Source organism: Pseudophryne corroboree, chromosome 2, assembly GCF_028390025.1.
Source record: "Pseudophryne corroboree isolate aPseCor3 chromosome 2, aPseCor3.hap2, whole genome shotgun sequence".
NCBI lineage: Eukaryota > Metazoa > Chordata > Amphibia > Anura > Myobatrachidae > Pseudophryne > Pseudophryne corroboree.
Genome location: NC_086445.1, coordinates 736,272,266 through 736,299,666, shown reverse-complemented (window position 1 = coordinate 736,299,666; position 27,401 = coordinate 736,272,266). Strand labels below are relative to the sequence as shown.

At 42.2% G+C, this 27,401-nt stretch overlaps 1 protein-coding gene across 1 annotated transcript; it reads left to right on the top strand.

Moving 5' to 3' along the window:
- LOC135013175 (uncharacterized) lies at window positions 1–25,737 on the top strand (the record flags this gene model as incomplete). Its single annotated transcript, XM_063952613.1, has 2 exons — window positions 1–522; window positions 25,594–25,737. Coding segments are annotated over 2 exons (666 nt in total), but the record flags the coding sequence as incomplete, so codon positions are not given.
- Between the last annotated feature and the right edge of the window lie 1,664 nt (window positions 25,738–27,401).

Sequence of the window (27,401 nt, the reverse complement as noted above, 5' to 3'; positions counted from 1 at the left end):
ATCACTGAATGCCTTTCTGCCATCTCATCCTGGATGACATCTCGCCACCTCAAACTTAATATTTCAAAGACAGAGTTAATTATATTTCCACCGGCCAATAGTAGGTACCAACCTGATATCTCTATCACTGTTGAAAACTCGACTATCTACCCTACCCCACAAGCTCGCTGCCTAGGTGTCATCCTTGACTCTGATCTGTCCTTTGTTCCCCACATTCAATCTGTCTCAAGATCATGTTACATGCATCTAAAAAACATATCCAAAATACGACCATACCTTACACAAGACACTGCTAAAACTCTAATCCATGCTCTCATTATCACCCGCATTGATTATTGCAATAGTCTCCTAACTGGTCTTCCCAAAACGAGACTCTCACCACTACAATCCATTCTGAATGCAGCGGCGAGGCTTATCTTCCTCGCTAGACGTTCATCGTCTGCAGATCCACTCTGTCAGTCCCTCCATTGGTTACCTGTACTCTGCCGCATTCAATATAAAATACTTTTACTCACACACAAGGCCATTAACCAAACTACACCAACGTACATCACTTCGCTTATCACAAAATATCTCCCAACCCGACCTCTTCGCTCTTCACAAGACCTGCGTCTCTCATCCACACTCATTACTCGCTCCCACTCACGACTGCAGGACTTTCATCGGGCTGCACCCACTCTGTGGAATGCCCTACCACGCTCAATAAGACTCTCCTCTAGTCTCCAAACCTTCAAGCGTTCCCTCAAAACTCACCTCTTTAGGCAAGCGTATCAAATTCCTGAACCACCCACATAACTTTCATAAACCTTCCTATCAAATTACATCCACTCTGCACAGTCCACATATATCCTCACATGTCTTCTCATTCTATGCAATAGATGGCACCTTTCCTTGTGTACATACGCCTATTTCCCTATAGATTGTAAGCTTGCGAGCAGGGCCTTCCTACCTCTATGACTGTTATCACCCAGTTTGTTATTGTTATTTCAAATTGTAAAGTGCAACGGAATTTGCTGCGCTATATAAGAAACTGTTAATAAATAAAATAAAATCTACCACATGTACTGTATGTTTTGTGGATTCAGCTGCGAATACAAGTTCGGCTCCGGTTTCAAAGCCGGTTTCATCCTCGGACCCTCCATGGGCTATGCTAGCAGATGTCCTGGCTGGATTGCAATCAGAATGGGCCGCCACTCGACAAGAGCGGGAAGCGGCAAGATCTGAGTCTAGGGTGAGACCACTAGAACTACCGGAGGGGTCTCAGCCTTACCAAAAGTCCAAGTCCACTTTGGGTAGAAGGGATAAATTTCATTTGTCTTATGATTGACCAGTCTCTGCTATGTTGCATTCTGACGATTCTATGCCAGACCTCTTTGCGCAAGATGACGGTGAAGAGGGCGAAGTAGACCAGCAGTCAGATAGTGACGATTTTGACAGCCCGGGCATTGATAATCTCATCAGAGCGGTGCGTTAGTCTCTGAGGTTTACAAAAACTGAGGAGCCTCTGACAAATGATGAAGTCGTCTTTACTAAACGACAGAGAACTCTAATGTGTTTTCCTGTTTCGGAATCTCTTAATAAGATGTTACTAGAAACATGAAAGAATCCGGATAAACGGTTTTCTATACCTTGCAGATTTAAGTCTAATTACCCGTTTCCAGAATCTATGACAGCTACATGGGAGATTCCGCCATTGGTGGATTCGTCTGTGTCTAAACTTACAAAGAAATTAACCATACCAGTACCAACTGCTACTACGCTTAAAGACCCTTCGGATCGTAAAATAGAAGCTATGCTAAAGTCCATGTATATAGCAGCTGGAGTGTTGCTTAGACCTGGGTTGGTTGGCATTTGGGTAACTAAGGCGCTAATGGTATGGATAACAGAACTCAAGTCTGCCCTACGTGACGATCACCTTATACTTCTTGCTGATCAAATCTGGGAAGCTGCTGATTATCTATGTACAGCTTCTACTGACGTCTGTCAGCTCACTTCTCGCCTTTCATCGTCGCTAGTTACAGCACGACGAGCACTCTGGCTGCGTTCTTGGCAAGCGGAGGCGGAGGTCAAAAGAGGTATAGAGGCGTTACCTTACGGTGGCGAGAAGTTGTTTGGTCCTGAATTGGACAAATGGATTTCTGAGGCCACGGGAGGAAAGTCTGTTTTCTTACCATTGCCTCCAACAGTACCTAGACGGAGATACTCTGGACCTGCGTTAAAAGCCTTTAGACCTCAGTCCTTTCACGAGCGTGGCAGAAGAACAGCCACGCCTGGTAGATGAGGTCGAGGACGTGGTTTCCAACAAACCAACACCAGTCGTCAGGACGCTAAGGTCACCGACAAGCCAGTGGCGTGACGGGCTCCCGGCCCATCTCGGATCTCCAATTGTGGGAGCACACCTTCAGACGTTCCAGTTGGCGTGGCTACAGACGTCCACAGATGGGGGTTAGGGTTATTATTACAGTCTGTTTGCGGTACCAAAGCCGGATGGCTCGGTCAGGCCAATATTGAACTTAAAGGGTCTCAATCAGTACGTCACTTACTACAGATTCAAGATGGAATCTCTGCGGTCAGTAATTGCAGGTTTAGAGCCACAGGAATTCATGATTGCACTGGATCTCAAGGATGCGTACTTACACATTCCGATTTGGCCACCTCATCAGAGGTTCTTGCGGTTTGCAATACGGCAGAACCATTACCAGTTACAGGCTCTACCGTTTGGCCTCTCGTCAGCGCCTCGGGTATTCACCAAGGTGATGTCTGTGATGATAGCTCATCTCAGATCCCTGGGAGTGATAATAGTTCCGTACTTGGACGATTTGCTCATCAAAGCTCCGTCTCAACAGATGCTCCTCCAACATGCGTTGCTAACGTACAATGTACTGGTTCAGCACGGTTGAATGGTCAACTTCAAGAAATCACATCTGATTCCGTCTCAACGACTTCAATTCCTAGGTATGATTCTCGATACGGTAAATCAAAAAATTTACCTACCAGAACAGAAAGTACAGGTCATTCGTCATCTGGTACAATTAGTGCTCAAGCCACGCACAGTCTCGGTACATTTGTGCATTCGCCTCTTAGGCACAATGGTGGCGGCTTTCGAAGCGCTTCAGTTCGGGAGATTTCACTCACGTCCTTTTCAACTGGATTTGCTCGCACAGTGGTCGGGCTCACATCTGCAGATTCACCACAGGGTGAGGTTGTCGCCACGGGCCAGAGTGTCTCTACTCTGGTGGCTCAAAGTACACAATCTAACCGCAGGGAAACGGTTCGGCACCTGGAATTGGATAATTCTAACGACGGATGCGAGTCTCAGAGGTTGGGGAGCTGTAGTTCAAAATTGTCAGCTCCAGGGTCTCTGGGCGGATCACGAATGATTGCTGTCTATAAATGTTCTGGAACTCCGGGCAATTTACAATGCGCTACGACAAGCAGTGCACATGCTTCAGTCTCAGACTGTTCAGGTGCAGTCAGACAATGCGACGGCGGTCGCATACATCAACAAACAAGGAGGAACGAGAAGCCGCATGGCAATGCGGGAAGTAGCTCGAATCCTCAATTTGGCCGAGCATCACCAAGTGATATTGTCGGCAGTGTTCATTCCGGGAGTGGACAACTGGGAGGCGGATTATCTCAGCCGTCGGGATTTTCATCCAGGAGAATGGGCATTAAATCCAGAAGTGTTTCACATGTTGGTCCAGAGGTGCGGTTACCCTCAAGTGGACCTGATGGCATCTCGTCACAATCACCAAACGCCCCAGTATGTGTCCAGAACGCGAGATCCAAAGGCAGTGGCGGTGGATGCTCTCACCATCGCCTAGCCGTACAGCCTCGTGTATCTGTTTCCACCGCTTCCGCTGCTCCCTCTGTTGCTAAAACGGATCAAAAGAGAGTCCGTCAGAGTCATACTAGTGGCGCCTCATTGGCCTCGGAGAGCTTGGTTCTCGGATCTCCGCGGACTACTCGCAGACGATCCTTGGCCGCTCCCACTACGTACGGACCTGTTACAACAGGGTCCGTTCCTTTACCCCGATTTAGTGCGGCTGCGTTTGACGGGGTGGCTGTTGAGACCGCCCTCTTAAGAAGAGAGGGCATTCCAGAATCGGTTATACCAACCATGTTACGAGCTAGGAAGCCGGTTATGGCAGCTCATTATTACAGAATTTGGCGTGTCTATATAGCTTGATGTGAAGATCGGAAGTTTCAGACATCATCTTTCAAGTTATCCCGTCTTTTGTTATTTCTACAAACGGGGTTAGATGGAGGACTGCGTTTATCTACACTACAGGTGCAGGTATCTGCGTTGTCAATTTACTTTCAAAGACGATTGGCTCTATTGCCGTCGGTACACACTTTTCTGCAAGGTGTCCTCAGAGTACAGCCTCCATTCATTCCACCTACAGCGCCATGGGACTTGAATCTGGTTTTAGATTTCTTACAGTCTTCATATTTTGAACCATTACAACAAGTGGATATTAAGTTTCTCACTTGGAAAACAATTTTTCTACTAGCCTTAGCTTTGGCAAGGTGTGTTTCAGATTTGGGTGCCTTGTCATGCAAGCCACCGTATTTGGTGTTTCATGACAGAGCGGAACTTCGGATGAATCCCACTTTCTTACCAAAGGTAGTGTCATCATTTCACATCAATCATCCAATAGTAGTTCCTGTCTTGACAGGAAATTCTGGAACCTTGGATGTGGTACGCGCATTACGCGTTTATGTATCCCGAACGTCTACAGTTCGGAAGACGGATACGTTGTTTGTTCTCTATGATGCTGCCAAGATGGGTTGGCCAGCTTCTAAGCAGACTTTATCCAGATGGATTAAACTGACCATTCGTCAGGCTTACCTTCATGCTAGGTTACAGCCGCCTACATCAGTAACAGCTCATTCCACACATTCTGTGGGAACTTCGTGGGCAGCTGGTCGTGGGGCTTCTACGAAGCAGCTTTGCCGTGCGGCTACATGGTCATCAGTGCACACGTTTGTGCGCTTTTATAAGTTTGATACGTTTGCGGCATCAGCATCTAGCTTTGGCCGCCTAGTGTTACAGGTGCCAAACAGCTCTCTCGCCCATGGGGGAAGCTTTGGTATGTCCCAAGAGTACTCCAGTGACCCCTAGTGGATGAAAAAGAAAATAGGATTTTGGTACTTACCAGGTAAATCCTTTTCTTTGAATCCATAGGGGGCATTGGACGCCCACCCAGAGCAGTTTTACCTGGTTCGTGGTAAGTTCAGAGGATCTTATGGTAACACATTCTCACCGACTGGTTCAAAGTTTCAAGTTCTAGCGGTTATAGTGCCAACTGTTTAGTTGTCAGTCACGTTATGTGTCAACTTTATTGTTGTCCGTTATGTTATATGTAATTCTCCATTGTCAACCTCTCTATAGCTCCTGTTCGGTTCAGAAAAAAACACTGAGGTACTCTAGGATATGGAGGGGAGGAGAGTTCTAAATTTAACTATTCAGTGCCTTGTTCCTATGGAAGCCGTCCATATCCCAAGAGTATTCCAGTGCCCCCTATGGATTCAAAGAAAAGGATTTTCCTGGTAAGTACCAAAATCCTATTATTTATCCACGCACGTGTTTTGCACTTTTGCACTACACGAGCACTTATTTATGTTTAGTTTGTCACGTCACAGTTTTTTTGTTTGGGGTTTAGGTGAGACCCTTATGGGCCACCCTCTCCCCTAGTTGCCGAGACTCTCTACTTTTGGGGAGGGCTAGAGGCTGTTTTCGATCCCCAGGGGGAAGCTTCGGCCAGGGGGAAGCTTCGGCCAACCTTGGGGATACACGAGGGTCCCTCCACGCTTCGGCAAGGGGGGACCCACAGTCCCTTTTTCCCCTCAGTAGGCCTTTTGGCTCTGAGTGGTAGGGGAGTAACGGGGCCCTTTTCCTTTTAGAGAGGGTCCAAGAACTTATGCCCCCAGCACGTTTGGCACAGACACTGGGTGATGAAGCCACGCACCTTGGGCTTCAAGTACAGAAAAAAAGAAAAACGAGTAGCCCTATTTCTGGTCCTAGCCCTAACCCTAATCCTTCGGAAATTGTTTACATTTTGACAATGTTGGCATTTTGCAGATGTCAACATTAATGAAGTCAACATTTTAGCCATGTCAACCTTTTGCTGTTGATATTGTGATTGTCGACATGAAATGAAGACATAATAACTGTGTACCTCTGGGCCTGTACTTGGGGCCAATGGAGTTTAACAGGGATGATGAGATGACTGCTTGGAGTCCGGAGAGCCACAGATCCATACACTCATTAATGGCCACATCAGGGCCAGATTATGGACAGTGGAAAGCAGAGACAGGTTATTGTTTTTTTCCAAGGATGCATATACTGTATATTCTGCTTGCTGATCCTGAGAGCACATTCCACTTTAAAGTGCAGCTGGGCAGATGCTTTACTAAAATTTTTAGTGATTTAGTAACAAAAGTAGAACTTCTCATTATGACCTTTTCAAAACCAACTTTATTAATAGCAATTATTCTTTTTTTATCTTCTAAAGCACTCCTTATTTTTATCATAAATACATCTTAAAAGTAAGTGAACAAAACTCTGTCATATTGGTACGTTTCAATTTTTTTTATTACATTGTTAATACATGCATATAAATGGAAATGGACTGGGCAAATTAAACTCCATTAAAAAAGTAATACCTGGTACTCAGTCACCTCCAACTAGATTGCAAGAGCCTCATTAGCTTCAAGATTTGCAAAGATTGTTCTCAGTTCCTGAATAAATTTTTGCTTTGTGCTATGCCCACATCTGTAACTGGTTCTTCCAATCATATTCAAAACAAAATATTAAATAAACAAATTGAAAAATATATGGTTATAATTAGTTAGTACATTTAAGATGTTAACATACATCTTTGAAAGCAATGGGTTTAGCTATGCAGTAGCTCTATAGAACAAACTGCATAAAAGCAATAAGGAATGGATATATGACTAATTTATTCAATTCATTATATTTTGTTTGTTTGTTTTTTTGCCTTTTCCACGCTGTATGTTCAAGCAGATGGCAGATATAACAATACTTAAGGAATGAGTGAACCTGTTAAGTAATTAGCTCTATTCTCAGGAAATGGAAAGGTAAATACATGTCTGAAAGATGAAAATTAATTAAAATGTTCTTTTTATTATATTTATTATGTTTTTTTCTCATGTTCCTGGTCTAGTCCTGTTGTCTGGAGAACCTGCTATACTCCTCTTATGATAATTGAGATGTGCCTTAATGATCTACACATTTTATTGATGCAACAAAAGAATTTAGTAAAATCTACTTTTAAAAAAAAGCACATACAGTACAGTGCTCAAAGATCAGTCACATAATAAATGTTGGTGACTGGTACTAGATAAGTGAATTATTTCAATAAAGTATAGTCAGTGCAGCACAGCAAACGTTTTTTGCATCAGAAATTGTGGAAACCACTAAAAATGAAACAAGAATGGCAGCCCACTCTCCTTGACAATCTGCCCCACCCTCCTACCTCTGCCAGCCCAGTTGACCCAGAGGTACTGCATAGTATGTAACCCTTGATACAAGAGCAAGCACATGCTTTGATGCCCCACCCAGTATTTAAGTGCACTACTAGGCCCTTATCTGCTACTCAGACTTCACCACATGCCTTTCAGGTCTCCCCACAAGCCTACCAGGTCTCTGCCATCAGACAACCCCAAATAAACCTAACATGCTAATGAAACCTGCCCACATGCCACAGTCACTGGCATTCTGATAGTGGAAAATACAAGGGTGACATACCATCACATAAACTTTACTGTTACTGGTGGAGGTGAGTCCTACCTGTTAGGCATTTGCTGATTTCTCTACATCTGTTTTATGGCTTTGATGGGCACAGTGCACTTGGAACAGGGAGCACTCATAGTCTAAAATCATATTTACATAGTGGTTGTTAAAAAGGCAGAGGCACACATGAGCACAGGGGTCTATGCATATGGTATATGGTGAGGTTAGATGCACACGTGTGGTATGGTGCTAGAGTAATATCTAAGAAGGAGGAGAGAATGGGCAGACATGGCAGTGGGTGGCTGGGATATACATGAGGATAGGGCATAAGCACATATGGTAAGGAGTGGCAGAGACATACATGAGGATAGGTGACAGATGAAAATATGGTAAGGATGGCAGAGTTACACATGGTAAAAGATAGCAGGAGTGGGAGTGGTGGAGTATTGGGAGTGGTGGCACAGGCACACATGGGGAGGGCTGAGAGAGGAGCACACGGAAAATGGTACAAGCAAATATGAGGAGACAGGAATAGAGGAGATGTACAGAGCTGCAGATACATACTGTTTGTGCAGGTGATTGTGGACACAAACTGCTTCTTATTCACAGACAAACTGTGAATAAGAAGCATTTCACATCTCTCCTTGCATTGGGGTATGTCATAAACCAATTGTCCTGGACAGGAACTGGTTACACCTCTTGAACGCAGAGCCATTACTATACTTTTTTGTGCTCTGTACCAGAAAGAGAATTGCACCCCCCCCCCTCTTTTTCCACTAGGAGGGGCATTACAAAACTGATATATTATGCACACACATTTACAGAACACTGCAAGAAAAATGGATTTGGACACAAATCCTCTTTTATACCACATTCACGTACGTAACTTGAGCGCTATATGATATTCAGTGACAATACCCTTATTTAATACATTTCAAAATACTGCCATACACAGGATTCATACCAATAACCTGTTGTATTCCAGTTAAACACCCTACTCATTGAGTTATTTGATTTTGTATAAAACTTATGAGATTTCTAACTATATGAAGCTACTCGTACTTTATAAAGAATAATTTGCAACGCAATTGAGCAGATGTAGTGTGCAACCACACATCCAATCCCTTACAGCTACACACTACATAGAGCTGCAATGCTGATCATTTTTTCATTAAGTACAAGGTGAGCTTCAAATAGTTCTCTAGCTTTCAATGCAGTATCAGATAGAGTATCTGACTGCAATGCCACAGACAAAGGGTTCGAATCCCAGGTATGCCAGCATTATGAAATGTAATAAAGGACATTGTAAATGAATAATAAAGAGCTTTCAAGTTAAGTTCACAAAAGTTGTATAGGTATTACCGATAGAAGCGGTGGATGAAGGAAATAGGGGCTTTCAGGAGATGCCGGGCTTCAAAGAGGAGGGAAGCTACAAGTGAAAGTATTTAAAACAGATAATTAATAAGTGCTGCCAACAGTGCCCCGATCCTTCAGTGCTGTCTATTGTGGTACACGCTGTACCCTACTAGTTATGGCCCTGCCTGAACGGGTGGCCTGTTGAATGGAAAGTTGAAGAGGTGTGTATGCGTTTGCTTTTTTTTCCTGTCCTTTCTTTAGTGCCACTACCATACAAAATTTAAACTGAAAATTGTTACTTGTCAGTAATAAATTTGACAAAAAAAACCAAAACAAATAAATGTCAGAACTGCTGCCTGTGTCTTTTTTCTTAGTGGTTAAGTTATGTATATGTAGTTGATTACAGATAACATTAAATGGAAACACGAAAATACGCCATTAGTGACATTGGGGCAGATGTATGAAAGTGCGCTGTGGTTTCTGTTGTAAGAGCGCACGGAAAGCCTGCATTTAGTGCCTCACTAGACTGTATGAACGGCGTGTTATCACCATGTGCAATGACAACCGCGCACCCCCGACGCTTACCGATTCCCCGCTGTCACACTGAGAGACAAAGGACAGAGGCAATGAATGATTGCCTCTGCTGCCACTCTTTGCCTCCTAAGGCCGCAGATCCGGATGTTTCTTTTTTGTTATTGTATTTTACACAATAAAACTTTATTGTTAAAGGACAAACACTTCCTCATACTGCCAGCGGCGCCAGCTGGAAGCAGGGAAGAAGGGCGCATGCGCACACATTGCGGCGCCGATAACAGCCTAACCGATGTGGGAGAAGGCTTATCACGGGACAGGTGAGATAATGCCCTCCCACATCGGCAGGCTCTCATATAATACATTGTGGTGGCGGGCCCAAGGCGTATCACTACAGTAATGTGGTGATACGCCCCCAGGCACATAACGTCCGTTATCATACATCTCCCCCATTACTCTTTAATCTCATTTAATAATATTTTCCAATAAAGATCATTTTTTTTTGCATATGGATGCCACCCTAGGTACTCTCACACCTCATAAGCTTCTGTACACAGCTGTACTTCCAACAACTCCCAGTTCACCCAAAAGATCCATATTTTACCTATGAAATGTGTATATGCACAAAAATAGAATTATAACATCACAAAATTGCATTCACGCTTTCTTTTTTTATGAGGCTTATTGAATTCATTTACAGCAGGTTGTGAAAAGGGGCAATGGTGTATAAACTGTCTAAGCTGAAAAATAATGACAGACTTACAAAAAACTGCACATAATACATATATATATATATATATATATATATATATACACAGTAAATGTAATATATATACTATTCTATAGCTTCTATACTGCTTTTCAGGACACATGTGTCACAGTTACACCGCTCTGTTGTACTGATATATATATATACAGTAATATATATACTATTCTATAGCTTCTATACTGCTTGTCAGGACACATGTGTCACAGTTACACCACTCTGTACTGATATATATATATATATATACAGTAATATGTATACTATTCTATAGCTTCTATACTGCTTGTCAGGACACATGTTTCACAGTTACACCGCTAAGTACTGATATATATATATATATATATATATATATATACAGTAATATATATACTATTCTATAGCTTTTATACTGCTTGTCAGGACACATGTTTCACAGTTACACCGCTCTGTGCTGATATTTATATACAGTAATATATATACTACTCTATAGCTTCTATACTGCTTGTCAGGACACGTGTCACAGTTACACCGCTTTGTACTGATAGATATATATAGATATATATAGATATATATATATATATATACAGTAGTATATATACTATTCTATAGCTTCTATACTGCTTCTCAGGACACGTGTCACAGTTACACCGCTCTGTACTGATATATATATATACAGTAATATATATACTATTCTATAGCTTCTATACTGCTTGTCAGGACACATGTGTCACAGTTACACAGCCCTGTACTGATATATACAATAATATATAAACTTTTCTATAGCTTCTATACTACTTGTCAGGACACATGGGTCACAGTTACAACGCTCTGTACTGGTAGATACAATAATATATATACTTTTCTATAGCTTCTAGTATTACAGTGCAGCATTTTGGTGACCAACAATATACATATATAGTACAGTACAGTAGGCCACTGCTATTGATATATTACTGGCATATAATTCCACACATTAAAAAAATGGAGAACAAAAATGTGGAGGGTAAAATAGGGAAAGATCAAGATCCACTTCCACCTCGTGCTGAAGCTGCTGCCACTAGTCATGGCCGAGATAATGAAATGCCATCAGCGTCGTCTGCCAAGGCCGATGCCCAATTTCATAGTAGAGAGCATGTAAAATCCAAAAAACAAAAGTTCAGTAAAATTACCCAAAAATCTAAATTAAAAGCGTCTGATGAAAAGCGTAAACTTGCCAATATGCCATTTACGACACGGAGTGGCATGGAACAGCTGAGGCCCTGGCCTATGTTCATGGCTAGTGGTTCAGCTTCACATGAGGATGGAAGCACTCATCCTCCCGCTAGAAAAATGAAAAGACTTAAGCTGGCAAAAGCACAGCAAAGAACTGTACGTTCTTCTAAATCACAAATTCCCAAGAAGAGTCCAATTATGTCGGTTGCGATGCCTGACCTTCCCAACACTGGACGGGAAGAGCTTGCGCCTTCCACCATTTGCACGCCCCCTGCAAGTGCTGGAAGAAGCACCCACAGTCCAGTTCCTGATAGTCAAATTGAAGATGTCACTGTTGACAGAGCCGGCCCTAACCAATATGATGCCCTAGGCAAGATTTTGGCTGGTGCCCCCTAGCACCACCGCTGGTTCTGCCTCTGACCTTGCACCTCTTTCCCAGCACCATCACCCCTCACCCATAGCAGTCCTTGTGCCCCCTATATTTTAAATAGGAACAGTTCGCACATTTGACGCACAGCCCAAAAAGGGGCATCTTCTTGCTGGGAAGGGGCATGGCCACACAATAGTAACCATAATTCCAATTACGCCACACAGTCCTGCAACTTTATTCACATTTTATCGTGCGATAGTGTCCATAATTCATATTACATCCCACAGTAGTATCACTTTACCTTATAAACGTTACTCCTCACAGTAGAGCCCCTTATTCACATTACATCACACTGAATTGCTCCTTATTCACATTGCACCACACCTTATTGCTCTTTATTCACATTAGACGACACAGTAGTGCCCTTTCTATTTGTAACGCCACATAGTAGAGCACCTTATACACATAATGCCACACATTAGTAATGCATTTATACACAATTCCACACAGTAATGCCCCTTACACATATGAGACACATTAATGTCCTTATAAACATAATGCACCTTACACATTCTGACAACCTTTATTAATGCCCTTTTACACATAATGTCCCTTACACATATGCTGCACATTATTAATGCCCTTATACACATAATGACACACATAGTGCCCCCTACACATTTGCTGCACATTATTAGTGCCCCTATACACATAATGACACACATACAGTAGTACCCTGTTACACATATGCCGTACATTATTAATGCCCTTATACACATAATGAAACACACAGTGGCCCTTTACACATATGTTGCACATTATTAATGCATTTTTACATGACACACATAATGCTCCTTACACATATTCTGAACACTACTGCACAACCAACCCACTCACATGCACACAGCACTCACACTTCCACTAACACTGTGACCTCTGCCTCTGCTTGAATACAGATGTGTCCTCACAAATCTTGCATCAATACTAACGTCGGGCACTTTTTTTTAATGAAAATGCATCTTATTTGCATTGCTATGTGGCTAGGATGCACAAGCAGCTTCTGCTGATTAAACTGATATGCAGCATACCAATATACTGTGTGAGACTGTGGCTGTATCTGCATATGAAATGCTACATACAGAATATAGGCATGCTGCATATCATTTTAATCAGCAGAAGCTGATGATGCCCCTAGGCATATCAAATGCCCTAGGCAATTGCCTAGTTTGCCTATGCCTATGGCCGGCTCTGACTGTTGAAGTACACCAGGATGAGGATATAGGTGTTGCTGGCGCTGAGGAGGAAATTGACAAGGAGGATTCTGATAATGAGGTGGTTTGTTTAAGTCAGGCACCCGGGGAGACACCTGTTGTCCGTGGGATGAATATGGCCATTGACATGCCTGGTCAAATTACAAAAAAAAATCACCTCTTCGGTGTGGAATTATTTTAACAGAAATGCGTAAAACAGGTGTCAAGCCGTGTGTTGCCTTTGTCAAGCTGTAATAAGTAGGGGTAAGGACGTTAACCACCTAGGAACATCCTCCCTTATACGTCACCTGGAGCGCATTCATCAGAAGTCATTGACCAGTTCAAAAACTTTGGGTGACAGCGGAAGCAGTCTACTGACAACTAAATCCCTTCCTCTTGTAACCAAGCTCCTGCAAACCACACCACCAACTCCCTCAGTGTCAATTTCCTCCTTAGACAGGAAAGCCAATAGTCCTGCAGGCCATGTCACTGGCAAGTCTTACGAGTCCTCTCCTGACTGGGATTCCTCCGATGCATCCTTGAGTGTAACGCCTACTGCTGCTGGCGCTGCTGTTGTTGCTGCTGGGAGTCGATCGTCATCCCAGAGGGGAAGTCGGAAGACCACTTGTACTACTTCCAGTAAGCAATTGACTGTCCAGCAGTCATTTGTGAGGAAGATGAAATATCACAGCAGTCATCCTGCTGCAAAGCGGATAACTCAGTTCTTGGCAGCTACGGTGGTGTTAAACATGTGTCCGGTATCCACCGTTAATTCACAGGGAATTACAGAATTGATTGAGGTACTTTGTCCCCGGCACCAAATACCATCTAGGTTCCATTTCTCTAGGCAGGCGATACCGAGAATGTACACAGATGTCAGAAAAAGAGTCACCAGTGTCAATTTCCACCTTACACAGGAAAGCCAAAAGTCCTGCAGGCCATGTCACTGGCAAGTCTGACGAGTCCTCTCCTGCCTGGGATTCCTCCGATGCATCCTTGAGTGTAACGCCTACTGCTGCTGGCGCTGCCGTTGTTGCTGCTGGGAGTCGATCGTCATCCCAGAGGGGAAGTCAAAAGACCACTTGTACTACTTCCAGTAAGCAATTGACTGTCCAACAGACCTTTGCGAGGAAGATGAAATATCACAGCAGTCATCCTGCTGCAAAGCGGATAACTCATGCCTTGGCAGCCTGGGCGGTGAGAAATGTGGTTCCGGTATCCACCGTTAATTCAGAGGCAACTAGAGACTTGATTGAGGTACTGTGTCCCCGGTACCAAATACCATCTAGGTTCCATTTCTCTAGGCAGGAGATACCGAAAATGTACACAGACCTCAGAAAAAGAGTCACCAGTGTCCTAAAAAATGCAGTTGTACCCAATGTCCACTTAACCACGGACATGTGGACAAGTGGAGCAGGGCAGACTCAGGACTATATGACTGTGACAGCCCACTGTGTAGATGTATTGCCTCCCGCAGCAAGAACAGCAGCGGCGGCACCAGTAGCAGCATCTCACAAACGCCAACTCATTCCTAGGCAGGCTACGCTTTGTATCACCGCTTTCCATAAGAGGCACACAGCTGACAACCTCTTACAGAAACTGAGGAACATCATCGCAGAATGGCTTACCCCAATTGGACTCTCCTGGGGATTTGTGACATCGGACAATGCCAGCAATATTGTGCGTGCATTACATGTGGGCAAATTCCAGCACGTCCCATGTTTTGCACATACATTGAATTTGGAGGTGCAGAATTTTTTAAAAAATGACAGGGGCGTGCAAAAGATGCTGTCGGTGGCCCGAAGAATTGCGGGCCACTTTCAGCATTCAGCTCCCGCCTGCCGAAGACTGGAGCACTAGCAAACACTCCTGAACCTGCCCCGCCATCATCTGAAGCAAGACGTGGTAACGAGGTGGAATTCAACCCTCTATATGCTTCAGAGGATGGAGGAGCAGCAAAAGGCCATTCAAGCCTATACATCTGGCTACGATATAGGCAAAGGAGGGGGAATGCACCTGACTCAAGCGCAGTGGAGAATGATTTCAACGTTGTGCAAGGTTCTCCAACCCTTTCAACTTGCCACACGTGAAGTCAGTTCAGACACTGCCAGCCTGAGTCAGGTCATTCCCCTCATCAGGCTTTTGCAGAAGAAGCTTAAGAGATTGAAGGAGGAGCTAAAATGGAGCGATTCCGTTAGGCATGTGGGACTTGTGGATGGAGCCCTTCATTCGTTTAACCAGGATTCACAGGTGGCCAATCTGTTGAAATCAGAGCACTACATTTTGGCCACCGTGCTCGATCCTAGGTTTAAAGCCTACATTGTATCTCTCTTTACGGCAGACACAAGTCTGCAGAGGTGCAAAGACCTGCTGGTGGGACACTTGTCAAGTCAAGCGGAACGTGACCCATCAACAGCTCCTCCTTCTCATTCTCCCGCAACTGGGGCTGCGAGGAAAAGGCTAAGAATTCCGAGGCCACCCACTGGCAGTGATGCAGGGCAGTCTGGAGCGAGTGCTGACATCTGGTCTGGACTGAAGGACCTGCCGACGATTACTGACGTCGTCTACTGTCAGTGCATATGATTCTGTTACCATTGAAAGAATAGTGGTGGATTATATGAGTGACCGCATCCAAGTAGGCACGTCAGACAGTCCGTACGTATACTGGCAGGAAAAAGAGGCAATTTGGAGGCCCTTGCACAAACTGGCTTTATTTTACCTAAGTTGACCCCCCTCCAGTGTGTACTCCTAAAGAGTGTTTAGTGCAGCCGCTCACCTTGTCAGCAATGGGCGTACGAGGTTACTTCCAGAAAATGTGGAGAAGATGATGTTCATCAAAATTAATTATAATCTATTCCTCCGTGGAGACATTCACCAGCAATTGCCTCCAGAAAGTACACAGGGACCTGAGATGGTGGATTCCAGTGGGGTCGAATTAATAATCTGTGAGGAGGGGGATGTACACAGTGAAAGGGGTGAGGAATTGGATGATGAGGAGGTTGACATCTTGCCTCTGTAGAGCCAGTTTGTGCAAGAAGAGATTGATTGATTGGTTGGTTTGGGCCCCCACCAAAAAAGAAGCAGTCATTTCAGTCACAGTCGTGTGGCAGACCCTGTCGCTGAAATTATGGGTTTGTTAAAGTGTGCATGTCCTGTTTATACAACATAAGGGTGGGTGGGAGGGCCCAAGGACAATTCCATCTTGCACCTCTTTTTTCTTTAATTTATCTTTGCATCATGTGATGTTTGGGGCCAATTTTTTTAAGTGCAATCGTGTCTGACACTGCAGTGCCACTCCTAGATGGGCAAGGTGTTTGTGCAGGCCACTGGGTTTGCTTAGCTTAGTCATCCAGCGACCTCGGTGCAAATTTTAGGACTAAAAATAAAAATGTGAGGTGTGAGGTTTTCAGAAGAGACTGGAAATGAGTGGAAATTATGGTTATTGAGGTTAATAATACTATGGGATTAAAATGACCCCCAAATTCTATGATTTAAGCTGTTTTTGAGGGGTTTTTGAAAAAAAACACCCGAATCCAAAACACACCCGAATCCGACAAAAAAATTTCAGGGAGGTTTTGCCAAAATGCGTCCGAATCTAAAACACGGCCGCGGAACCGAATCCAAAACCAAAACACAAAACCCGAAAAATGTCCGGTGCACATCTGTAGTTGAGAAACTTGAAATTAAAACAAGTTAAGCACATTGGGGATCTAAATTATATCTCCAAAGCAAGGTGGAACCATGCTGCAATTAAACTGATAGCAGTATATTTATTAGTTATTATTAGGGTCAGTTCACATGTTATTAATTGCTGGAAATAAATACTGTAGACTGAATTAAGGACTAGATCTTGTGCGAAGGTTCTCCATTTGTTGTTTTCTATTTGTTTAGATGCAAAATAATCTTGAAAGGCTATATTAATTACAAACTGTTAGTAGCTCCACTGCTTACCAAAATGACAATATCACAGTCTTGGGGCTGGCATATGTGACACTTACCTTACTTCACTGGTTCAGACCTTATGGCCACTTAGCTGTTGTAGACAGTTCTAGAACACAGGTCAGATGACTCTCTAGGGCAGGCCTGGCCATCCTGTGGCTCTCCAATGTTGTGAAACTACACATACCAGCATGCCTTGCCACAGTTTTAGCATTCCCTAATAGCAAAACTGTGGCAAAGCATGATGGGACTTGTAGTTTTACAACAGCTGGAAAGCCACAGCTTGGCCAGGCCTGCTCTAGGGAATAATAAAATGTGAGGAAAAGATTATTAATACATGATGAAAGACATGGACAACACAAAAGATACCACTAACTACAGTCGCCAGATCATGTGACTGGAACTTCTCTGGCACAATGGTCTCAGACCTTGATTTTCACCTATGAGTGCTCTCACATAGGGACAATATGTTGTCAGTAGCAACCATCTGACAACCTAGCTGGCCTCCGGTTAACATCTTAAGTCTGCCCTAGCACTCATATGCATCAGATAGACTAGGATTAAAGGGGGAAGACAAACAATGGAAGAACAAACTGTCCTAGAACCCATGTGCTTCATATAGACCTGATCTACAACAAGAGACACACAAAAAGGATAGTCCCCTGGGTCACACTTGTGACATTATTACCTTGATTGGGTGTATCTCAGCACCTGGACAGAATAAACTACAAAGTGGGTAATTAAACATTCATACATTACCAGGTGCTGCCGATACACTGACTTTTATATGTCAGCTGGCCAGTCATGTAAGGATACTTCTGTTACTGTTGTCCGGTGCATCAATGGCATCACCGTTTTGCCTAAGGTCAGCTGAACACTTCCAGCCATCCACAGTGTTGTTATGCTGAACATGACTCATACATCCAATCAACTGCTAGAGCTCCATATTTAAACTGCTCTTTGCTACCTGTACTCTACCAGTACAACAAGTCTCCTAGGACTAGGGAGTATATTTACTAAAGTGTGGGATGACAGATGTGGATATGTTGCCCAAAGCAACCAATCAGATTTATAGCTATTATTTTCTAGAAGCTACTAGATTAATTATAAGTAGAATCTGATTGATTGCCATCGGCAACATTTCCACTTCTGTAAACCCACTGTGGAGCTCTTCAAAGACAAGGCACAGACACCGGCAATTTTAAAAGGTGAGTGTGACTTTTATTTTCAGCAGTCACATACAATGCACAACCTATCCTTTACAGACATTCAAAACTGTGGACCAGTCTTCAGCTATATAGACTTCTGGCAAGATGTTCCACTAATTCATCGATTTGGGGCATAGGATAGGTATTACATTTTGAGATTTAGTTGATAGAAATCATTGGAAAACCTCATGGAGCCCGATGATTTGGATACGAGCATGATTGGCTTATTCCCGTCGCTATTGGATTCTGCAATAATACCCACAACAACTCTTTTTGCTGCACTGCTGCTCTGCTAGCTTTGGGAATTTGATAAGGTTTTACCTTAGCCCCTGGAGGAGTCACAATATCATGCTGTATAACGTGTCTAACCTGGGAGAGGAAAGAAGATGTCCTGGTTATTTCTTACAAACTCCTTGGCCTGGTGCAATTGAGCTGGAGTCAGAGTCTCCTATATATGTACTCTTTATGGCTATGTTGGAGACCTGGGCTGTATCTGCTTTCCAGGGTTTTAGCAGGATAATAAGATAGATTTGCTCTAACTTCTGCCTCCCTTCTTGTCTAACTTTATAATTAATGGGTCCGACTGCTTCTATCACTTCATATGGTCCTTGACAGTGGGCATACAGTTTGCAATCCTGTGTAGGCATGACTAAGTGCTGTTTTGTCATAATATTTCTTTTGTCGATTTTGAGCAAGGTGCATGTTCTTTTGAAGGAGAGGCTCTATTTGGCAGATATATTGGTACATCTGGGACACAATCTGCGCCACATTGGGATCTGGGACTGACTGCTTCTCCCATCCCTCTTTAAATAGATCGAGGAAGCTGTCTACCAAAAAAAAGTTCAAAGGAACTAAAATGTTGATATTTGAGGCACTTTTCTTATGCAAACATTTAGTATGGGAGCAACAGATCTATCAAAGGGCCCCACTATATCCATTAAAATCTGTTCAAAGGGTACAAAGTAATTGGCAGGAGAACCAAAGAAATGCAAGTTAGGGTTGTGCTTTGGCAAACGGGCTTTCGCTACAGTACTTTTGAACTTCCACACATTTTCTGCAAGGGCCCTACACACTTTGTGATTTGGGCAGATTGGATGATAAATGATATGAACAATGAACAATTTTTCAGTAATTATTTTTTTGCATAGACACTAAACAATTTGTATGAATGATATGAACGATTTGACATTGCAAACATCTATATCGTCCAAATTGGCTTAGAAGAATGACTGCGGGGACACGCATCGTTCATCATTGATGACCATACACTACGTGATATTAACGATATATCATTAATTTTTCAATGATATTGCACCTATATCGCTATAAATTATCTATAAGTGTGTAGGGCCCTTTACGTCCTGATATAGAGATCTGCGTATTCACTCTACCTAAAGAAAATACTACCCCAATATCTTTAGGAAAAAATAGCATGAGACTACTAGCTTTAATATGTCTGCAATAGCTTGCACAGACTGCACTGCATAATGTATTTTACATGTGAGACTTCTACTCTTAACATTGTCTGGTCCTATAATGAATGCCAAACTCCTCAACAAGTGTCAACAACATTCTGTGAAACAAGGAACTCTTCTGTGTTACTGTGGAAACAATGGGCCTGGTTCCAATATGTTTGGTATCGCACAGCCGCAAGGAAGCTAAAATACTAATGCAGTAGGAGGTGTCTGTAGGGAAAAGATGTCTCCTCCCAGCATCTGCAATCTGAGTGCATCGCCTGAAGATGCAGCATCGGGACATCGTCAAGACCATTGGTTATGATGGTCATATCCCTTGACTATCTGTGTTAGCAGACGCTTACTTAGACTGGCCTTGGAAACTTCTCTGCCAGGTCTAGGAAATCTGCATCCAAGAAAGTAGACCTAAAGTAGACGCACCTATAAATAGGGGCAACACATCCTATTTTGTAGAATGGTCCCTGTCACCACCACCACTCCGCCCCCAAATGCTGCAGCATGTCAATCATGCTGTGGCTCAGGGAGAACTGCAAGCAATCATCTAAGACCCATTCTGCACATCAGCAGAATGAGTCCTGTGAATGAGCAGTGAACCCACCATCAGATTTGTAAGTAAACCATTGGATTTACATAGAAATGAGAATAAGACACAATGTTAAAAATGTGCTCTCACCACTTGAAATATCAAAACCATTTCTTCAGTAATATACTGTCTAATTGTTGGATAATTGTGCGCTCTGTACCTGCCTCCTTATGCATAGAGTCATATGGGCTCATCCCCTAGTGTTTACCCTGCTAGTGCCCAGTGTCTTTGCCACGGAGCTCCTTCATCTTACAGAGAGCTCAGAGCTGAGAGACTTCAGTGTTCCATGTGTGCTGTATGTGCCGTGCTGCCGGCGCTTAGCGAGAGCCAGGTGGTGTGTCATCCTTCACAGCGGGAATCAGACTGCACGGACATGCAGTCCTCCATCCCTCACCATCGGAGCCATACCCTGGTGTCATACCGCAGCCACATATCACCCTACCGATAAGTACCACCAAATATACGGTGTTACCCTCTCTGCTATAGGAGCAAGTTGCCTACTATTACAGGATATCTTCTAGAACCTAAGACACCTGTATGTATCTCAATAAACCTCCATTCTGTTAACTCTTTAAGTGTGTGGACTAACGTAACTATATCAGGCACCGCAATACTCTGCCAACAAACATTACTTTGGGACTCCATAGATACCAAAAAAGCAATAACTTAACACTTACCGATATTCCACCAACTCAGATATTAATTGCAGCATATGTGTGTCACATTTGTTTATTCAAAACATTTAACAAACAAGTTACTTTTTAATTTTCTTATATTAAGTAGAGGGACATGCAATACTGTTAGTTAAATCTATTTTTCACATTTACACACCAAAAGATTGAATCTTTCCAACAGTAGCATTTCTAGTGAAAATGCTGAAAAATATAAAGTGAATATAAACAAAGTTGAATGATTTTCTGATTTATCATCTGCAAGACGCACTGCACAAGCTGCTTAACTAACTCCAAAAACAGACAATTCCTTTCATAGTCATCAGAGAGTGAGTTATGACAAGCCATGTGAGGTCCATCAGCTATTCAAAGACCGGCATCTCCAATTTATTTCAATCTGCATTTGTAAAATAGGACTCTGGAAATTTATCATGAAGCTGATTTATTTGATTTGAAAATCTACTTTTTTTTTCTACAGTGGAAGTCATTCTCCCTCTTATTAAGCTACAGCACATGACAGATTTACATAGCCTCAGTTGAGTAATAATCAGCTGTTGGGATTTCAGCTAGATAGTCTATAAACTGTTTTCATGAGCACCCACAACAACAGAAGTGGTGGGAATAGCTCCTCTAGTTTTCTAATAGATGTAGGACAGGAAAATGACAGCTGATGTGGACCTACCACTATGGGTTAAGTCCGTTGTTCAAAATGCCTAATTGCAAAGTAAAATATAGTAGTGAGGAAAAACACATAATAAGTGTCGTCTATCATCCTGCAGTGGAATCTCGTTTCTTGATGTGCCGAGATCTTTCTCCTGCCAATATGCAGCTTTGAAATTATTTAGATCCATCTTGTAATTATGTGCATAAATACTCCAAGGTCACTTGAAGAAGATGTTATGTTAATATATGATTAAACCATAAAATGAAATGAAATCTGAAACAATCTGAGTGAGAGAAAAGTGTAAAACCTGTCAAATCAACCTAGATACATAAATATGACATTATACAAATGATGTCAGACAGTTTATAGACTTGATTCATGAAAAACAACAGAGAACTTTTCAAGAAATTTTAGCACACTAAAACTTAGCTTAACGTGCCATGCCACCCTCACATTAATCTTCTCTTAAATCTTATCACAGAACAGTACATACTGCTGCATGGCATAGCAGTGCAGCATACAGTATGATCAGAGACATACCTAGTATTACCACAGGAAAAGAAAAAACAGATTCTAATTTAACACATATGATAATGACTCTGTTCAGTATTGCCTAAGTCATAGGGATACATTTATTTTCACAAACCAAACGATTTTTTTTTTTCCTGCATTTTTTTTAACCCACACATTTGTAAAATGTTAAATATGTAAATGATAGAAACCATCTAAAATGATGAATTAAAGAAGGGGGGCTATAACAGACAAGAGTGCTGTTTGAGCTATTTGGCAAATCACAAGGTGATACAATACATTTATAAATATGGCAATCATTATATATTGATTAAGGGGGCAAAAATACTTTTATAGGGTTGATGTTATTTTATTCATATGTTAATGGGGAAATTAATGTTTCACTTTTTTAATAGAGCTATAAAATGTATTAATTATATTTAAGTGCCAATATTAATTAATTGTTAATTAATACATTTTTTATTTATTTATTTACTGTATGTATGACAGGAGCAGAATGCGTTTTTTTATCATGTGGATTTGATATATATATATAAAGAGCTATATAATAATACATTTGTAATTAAAACATATTAGAAAAGATTAAAAAGAAAGAGAAAAAATATTATAACAAAATTATATATAAAATATCCAGAAGTACCACAGGTGATTTTTAGTTTTAATACACAAGTTGTGAGTAAAACAGATATATAGAATAGTGAGCCCTCTGAAATGTCATAATAATTTTGCAGGCAGTATAATGATCGGGATGCATTCAAAATGCCGGCGGTCTGGATCCCGGTGTTCAGGAGTCCAACACCAGAATCCTGACCACTGGTATTTTACCGTCTGTTGGAATCCCGACACCTACCCTAATTTTCACTCGGTTGGGGGGTCCATGTCACCAACTGAATGGGAATAGAACCTGTGATGAGCTAAGATCGCCACCGGGCCATAAGCGCAGCGATTGCAACGAGCCCACAAGTGGACTCGCTGCCTTGCTGCTGGTATACTGGTAGATGGGATGCTGCTGTCGGTATACTGACAGCCTGCAATCCGGTCTGCCGGTATATCATACCGCACCCTAATGAGCTACCATTGCTCAGACAGACAGACAGACAGACAGACAGACAGACAGACAATATCAATAATATCATACATTTTCGATCAATGTCTTCTGTGGGGGGGGTGTATAAGAAGGATGGGTATATAAGAATGCTGCTGTGGAGGTGTAGTAATCATGGGATTAATGGCAGGGGGGTCAAGGATGCATGTGTGCTGCTTGCTGTGCATGGAGGAGAGTCAGACATGGCATCCATAGCCAAGATAGGAAAGTCACAGACTAGGTCAGATTACATCTGACCAGAGGAGGGCTGCATGAGGTGTACTGGGTGATGGGTACTGTGCTGGGTGATGGGTGCTGTGCTTGGTGATGAGTACGGTGTTGTGAGAGGAGTGCTGTGAGCATGCTGTGCAGTGACAGGTGCTGTGAGGGGAGAGCCTGGGGTGCTGTCCTGTGAGGGAGAATGTCCTATCCAACACCTTCTAAGGTGGGAGTATAAGGGTCTTTCCTCTAAATCTTGTCCCTTTATTTTTTAATTGCTGCAATGTGCTGTGAGGAGAGAGGGCTGCTGTGAAGAAAGCCTGGGAATATCTGCTGGGGGCACCAGCCAGAATCTTTACTAGAGCACAAAATTGGTTAGGGCTGGCTCTGTCTCTGTAGCAGCAACAGGCAGCTCACCTTGCGGTCTCCACCACCCCTTACTTCTTCTTCTCTTTTTTCCTCTTACCTCTTCTTCCTGCTATGCGGCCAGCCTCACCGCTTCAACATATTTAACTATTTTGTTTTTAAAATCAATTAACTAGGGTGCATATCTATCATTTATCAGAATATGGTCCCAAAAATTACATTGATTGCTTATTGCGACACTAAGAAATTAAAGATCATATTTAATAATATTTGCATGCAGGGACAAGGTACTGGAGTGATCGCTAATGTAGTACTGGATTGGAAGTTGGCAAGTTACTACAAACTGGCAGTCAACAAACTGTGCACATACAAGCAGACAGGACCGGGGAGAGATGTGTGTAATGTAAACTTTTGCATAATGTAGCCCATACAGATGTGTATTCATTACAGATGTGCTTGTTCAGATAACTGAAAATAGAACACACCCAAACTTGTTGTTTCCGAGTAAATCCAAGTCCCTGTTTTCCCGGCAGACTCAGATCTGAAAATCAGGCAAAATGTCATCCACCTGCTATCAGATCTCATGTGTTTTAGAGTGCATAAAAGACCCTCCCACCATTTCACAGAGGACACTTCGGGGTTAGGGTGTGTGTTGGGCTGTGGGCAACAGCAAGTCTGGTTTATGAAGAAAAACTCAAACTTTGGGCATGATGTAATGAAGTCCGAGTTCAGCAGCCATGCGGGATGTCGGACAAACTCAGAATTTTTTTAAGTGGCAATCAAGGCTGTGTGGGAATCCAGCCAAACCCAGATGCTTTTTTAAAGGGGCAATCGTGTACTAATACATGATTGCCCATTTAATAAAAAGTCTGAGTTCGGCCGGCATCCCGCATGGCCGCTAAACTCGGACTTCATTACCTCCTGGCCATTATATTTATTTATTTGGCAGCACTGACAAAATGGAGGATGGGAGGCATTACCATATAATTCAAATAATTAAGTTGTATATGGGGCTGTGGGCTGCAGCAAGTCTTGCTTACTAAAGAAAATCTCAAACTTTATATTTATTTATATGGCAGCACTGAAAAAATGGAAGAGGGGAGGCATAGCCATACAATTAAAATAATTAAAGTTAGGAGTCAGTACTGGAGCAGGGTACTGTCTTAATGCAAAATCATAAAGGGGCAGACTAGATGGGCTAAGTGGTTCTTATCCCGCCGTCAAATTCTGTTTCTATGTAAAGCCAATAAAGGGGCACTGTGTCAATCATATTATTTAAAAAAAATCCAGTAAGCGCACTTACTGTATTAACTTAAAGGGACACTGTTTTATTTATTATAAAAAACAAACAAACATTAGGAAGTCTGTATTATAACTTAAAATGGCACTGTTCCGTCATTACTAGAAGTGCTGTGAGTGGCAGTGTGTAAAAAATTATTAAAACAATAAAAACTTGTGTGTGTTGTTCATGTCCAAGCATTGTGTTGTAAAATAATATAATGAACATTAGGTGCCAGTGTTCCACCATTACTAGAAGCACTGTGAGTGGCAGTGTGTAAAAAAAACTAAAAATAAAAACTTGTGAGTGTTGTTCAGGTTCAGGCATTGTGTTGTAAAATAATGTCATTAGGTGCCAGTGTTGGATATGGAACAGTCAATAGAAGGGCATGAGCAGCAACCTAGTATTGGTGCTCTGACTGCTGCCAGTCTTGATCATACTTCAACATCTATGAAAGGTGGTGGTCCAGGGAACACAAAGTTTAAGAAAGGATAGATGAACTCTAAACAATATTTCACAATGTTAAAGAAAACATAATCTCTAAAGAGAAAATTTACTGACAAAAAAAGTAATATTGCCAACATGCCATACACCACATGCAGTGGCAAGGAAAGGCTCATGCCATGGCCTTTGTTTGTGAGTGATGATTCTGCTAGTGCTATGGCAGCACCTTCTCACTCTGAGTCTAGTAGAGGTGTCACCTTTCAAGAAGACAAATCAGTACCCATAAAAACAGAAGAATACTAAAGCTGAAGAACAAAATATGTTTAAAAATCGCTGAGGAGAGTCTACGGGTGACGACGTTAGCTATGTGTACGTCTGACATTTATGATACTGTACTCATAGAGCAGCTCCTTCCACCATTTATGCACCACTGTCTATAAATGTGGGGATGAGCAGTATAAGTAAAGATGGTGACATGGAAATTGAGTATGCTAGTGTGGAAGTGCAGCAGGATGAGGGGGATACTAATATACCTGATGCTAATGAGGATGTTGATAACGAGACAAAATGTTGTGTCAAAATAAGTCAGCAACAAGTGGCAGCAGTTCTTGCCCATAATAAAAAAGAAGGCTATTGTCATTCCTTGGCATAATACAAAAAAGTCACCTCTTTTGTGGAATTATTTTTACCCAAATACATATTTGTGAAGGCATCTATAACATTTGTGATCTCAAAGTTAGTTGAGGTAGGGATGTTGAAAATCTAGGCACATCCTCCCTGTTATGTCATTTGCAACGAATTCATGCAAGTTATTTATCAAAATCTAAAAAATCCTGTAAATAAAAACAAACAGTTTAGTTACCAGCAGTTTGGACCAGCACATGCAATCTCCACCACCAACACCCTGATCATCAAAATCCTCATTATGATCAGAAGCAGTCTTTCCAAAAAAATTGGATTGTGGAGCCCAAACAAACAAAGCACTTCAACTACAAATGTAGCAGTTCCTGTTGCTGAAGTGCTTGTTTTTCCTGTTGCTGAAGTGCTTGTTTTGATAAACAGTGCATGTCCTTTTTTATATACAACTTAAGGGAGGGTGGGATAGGCCAAGGACAATTCCATCTCGCACCAATTTTTTTGTTTTCAATATGGGCTGTATTCTTGGAATACATTAGTACGGTCTTATTTGCATAGACAACCATTTTTGTTGGTTATTTCTCTAATACATTACTAAGCTGAAAGACATTTTCAAACACAAATAACTGCTATGTGTTCGTCCCACTGCTTTGTTGCTTAGTTTAGCCAGCCAGCCTTTGGCCAATGTTGGTGAACAATATATTGACCTGTGAGGTGGTGAAAAAGTGACTGTAAATTACTGTAAATTAATGTTAATACTGAAGGAACAAAAATAAGCTCAAACAGGGTTGAAGTTGCCCACAGGGGTACAGGGGAAACCACCAGTGGGCCCAACTGCTTGAGGGCCCACCTCTTCCTCTAGAGATCAGGTTTCAGATTGTGCACTTGATTTATACATTATTCACACAGTGCAATCGGAAAGTATTCACAGCGCTTCACTTTTTCCACATTTTGTTATGTTATAGCGTTATTCCAAAATGGAATAAATTCACTTTTACCTCAAAATTCTACACACAATACCCCATAATGATATCATGTTTTTTTGAGATTTTTGCGAATTTATTACAAATAAAAAACTA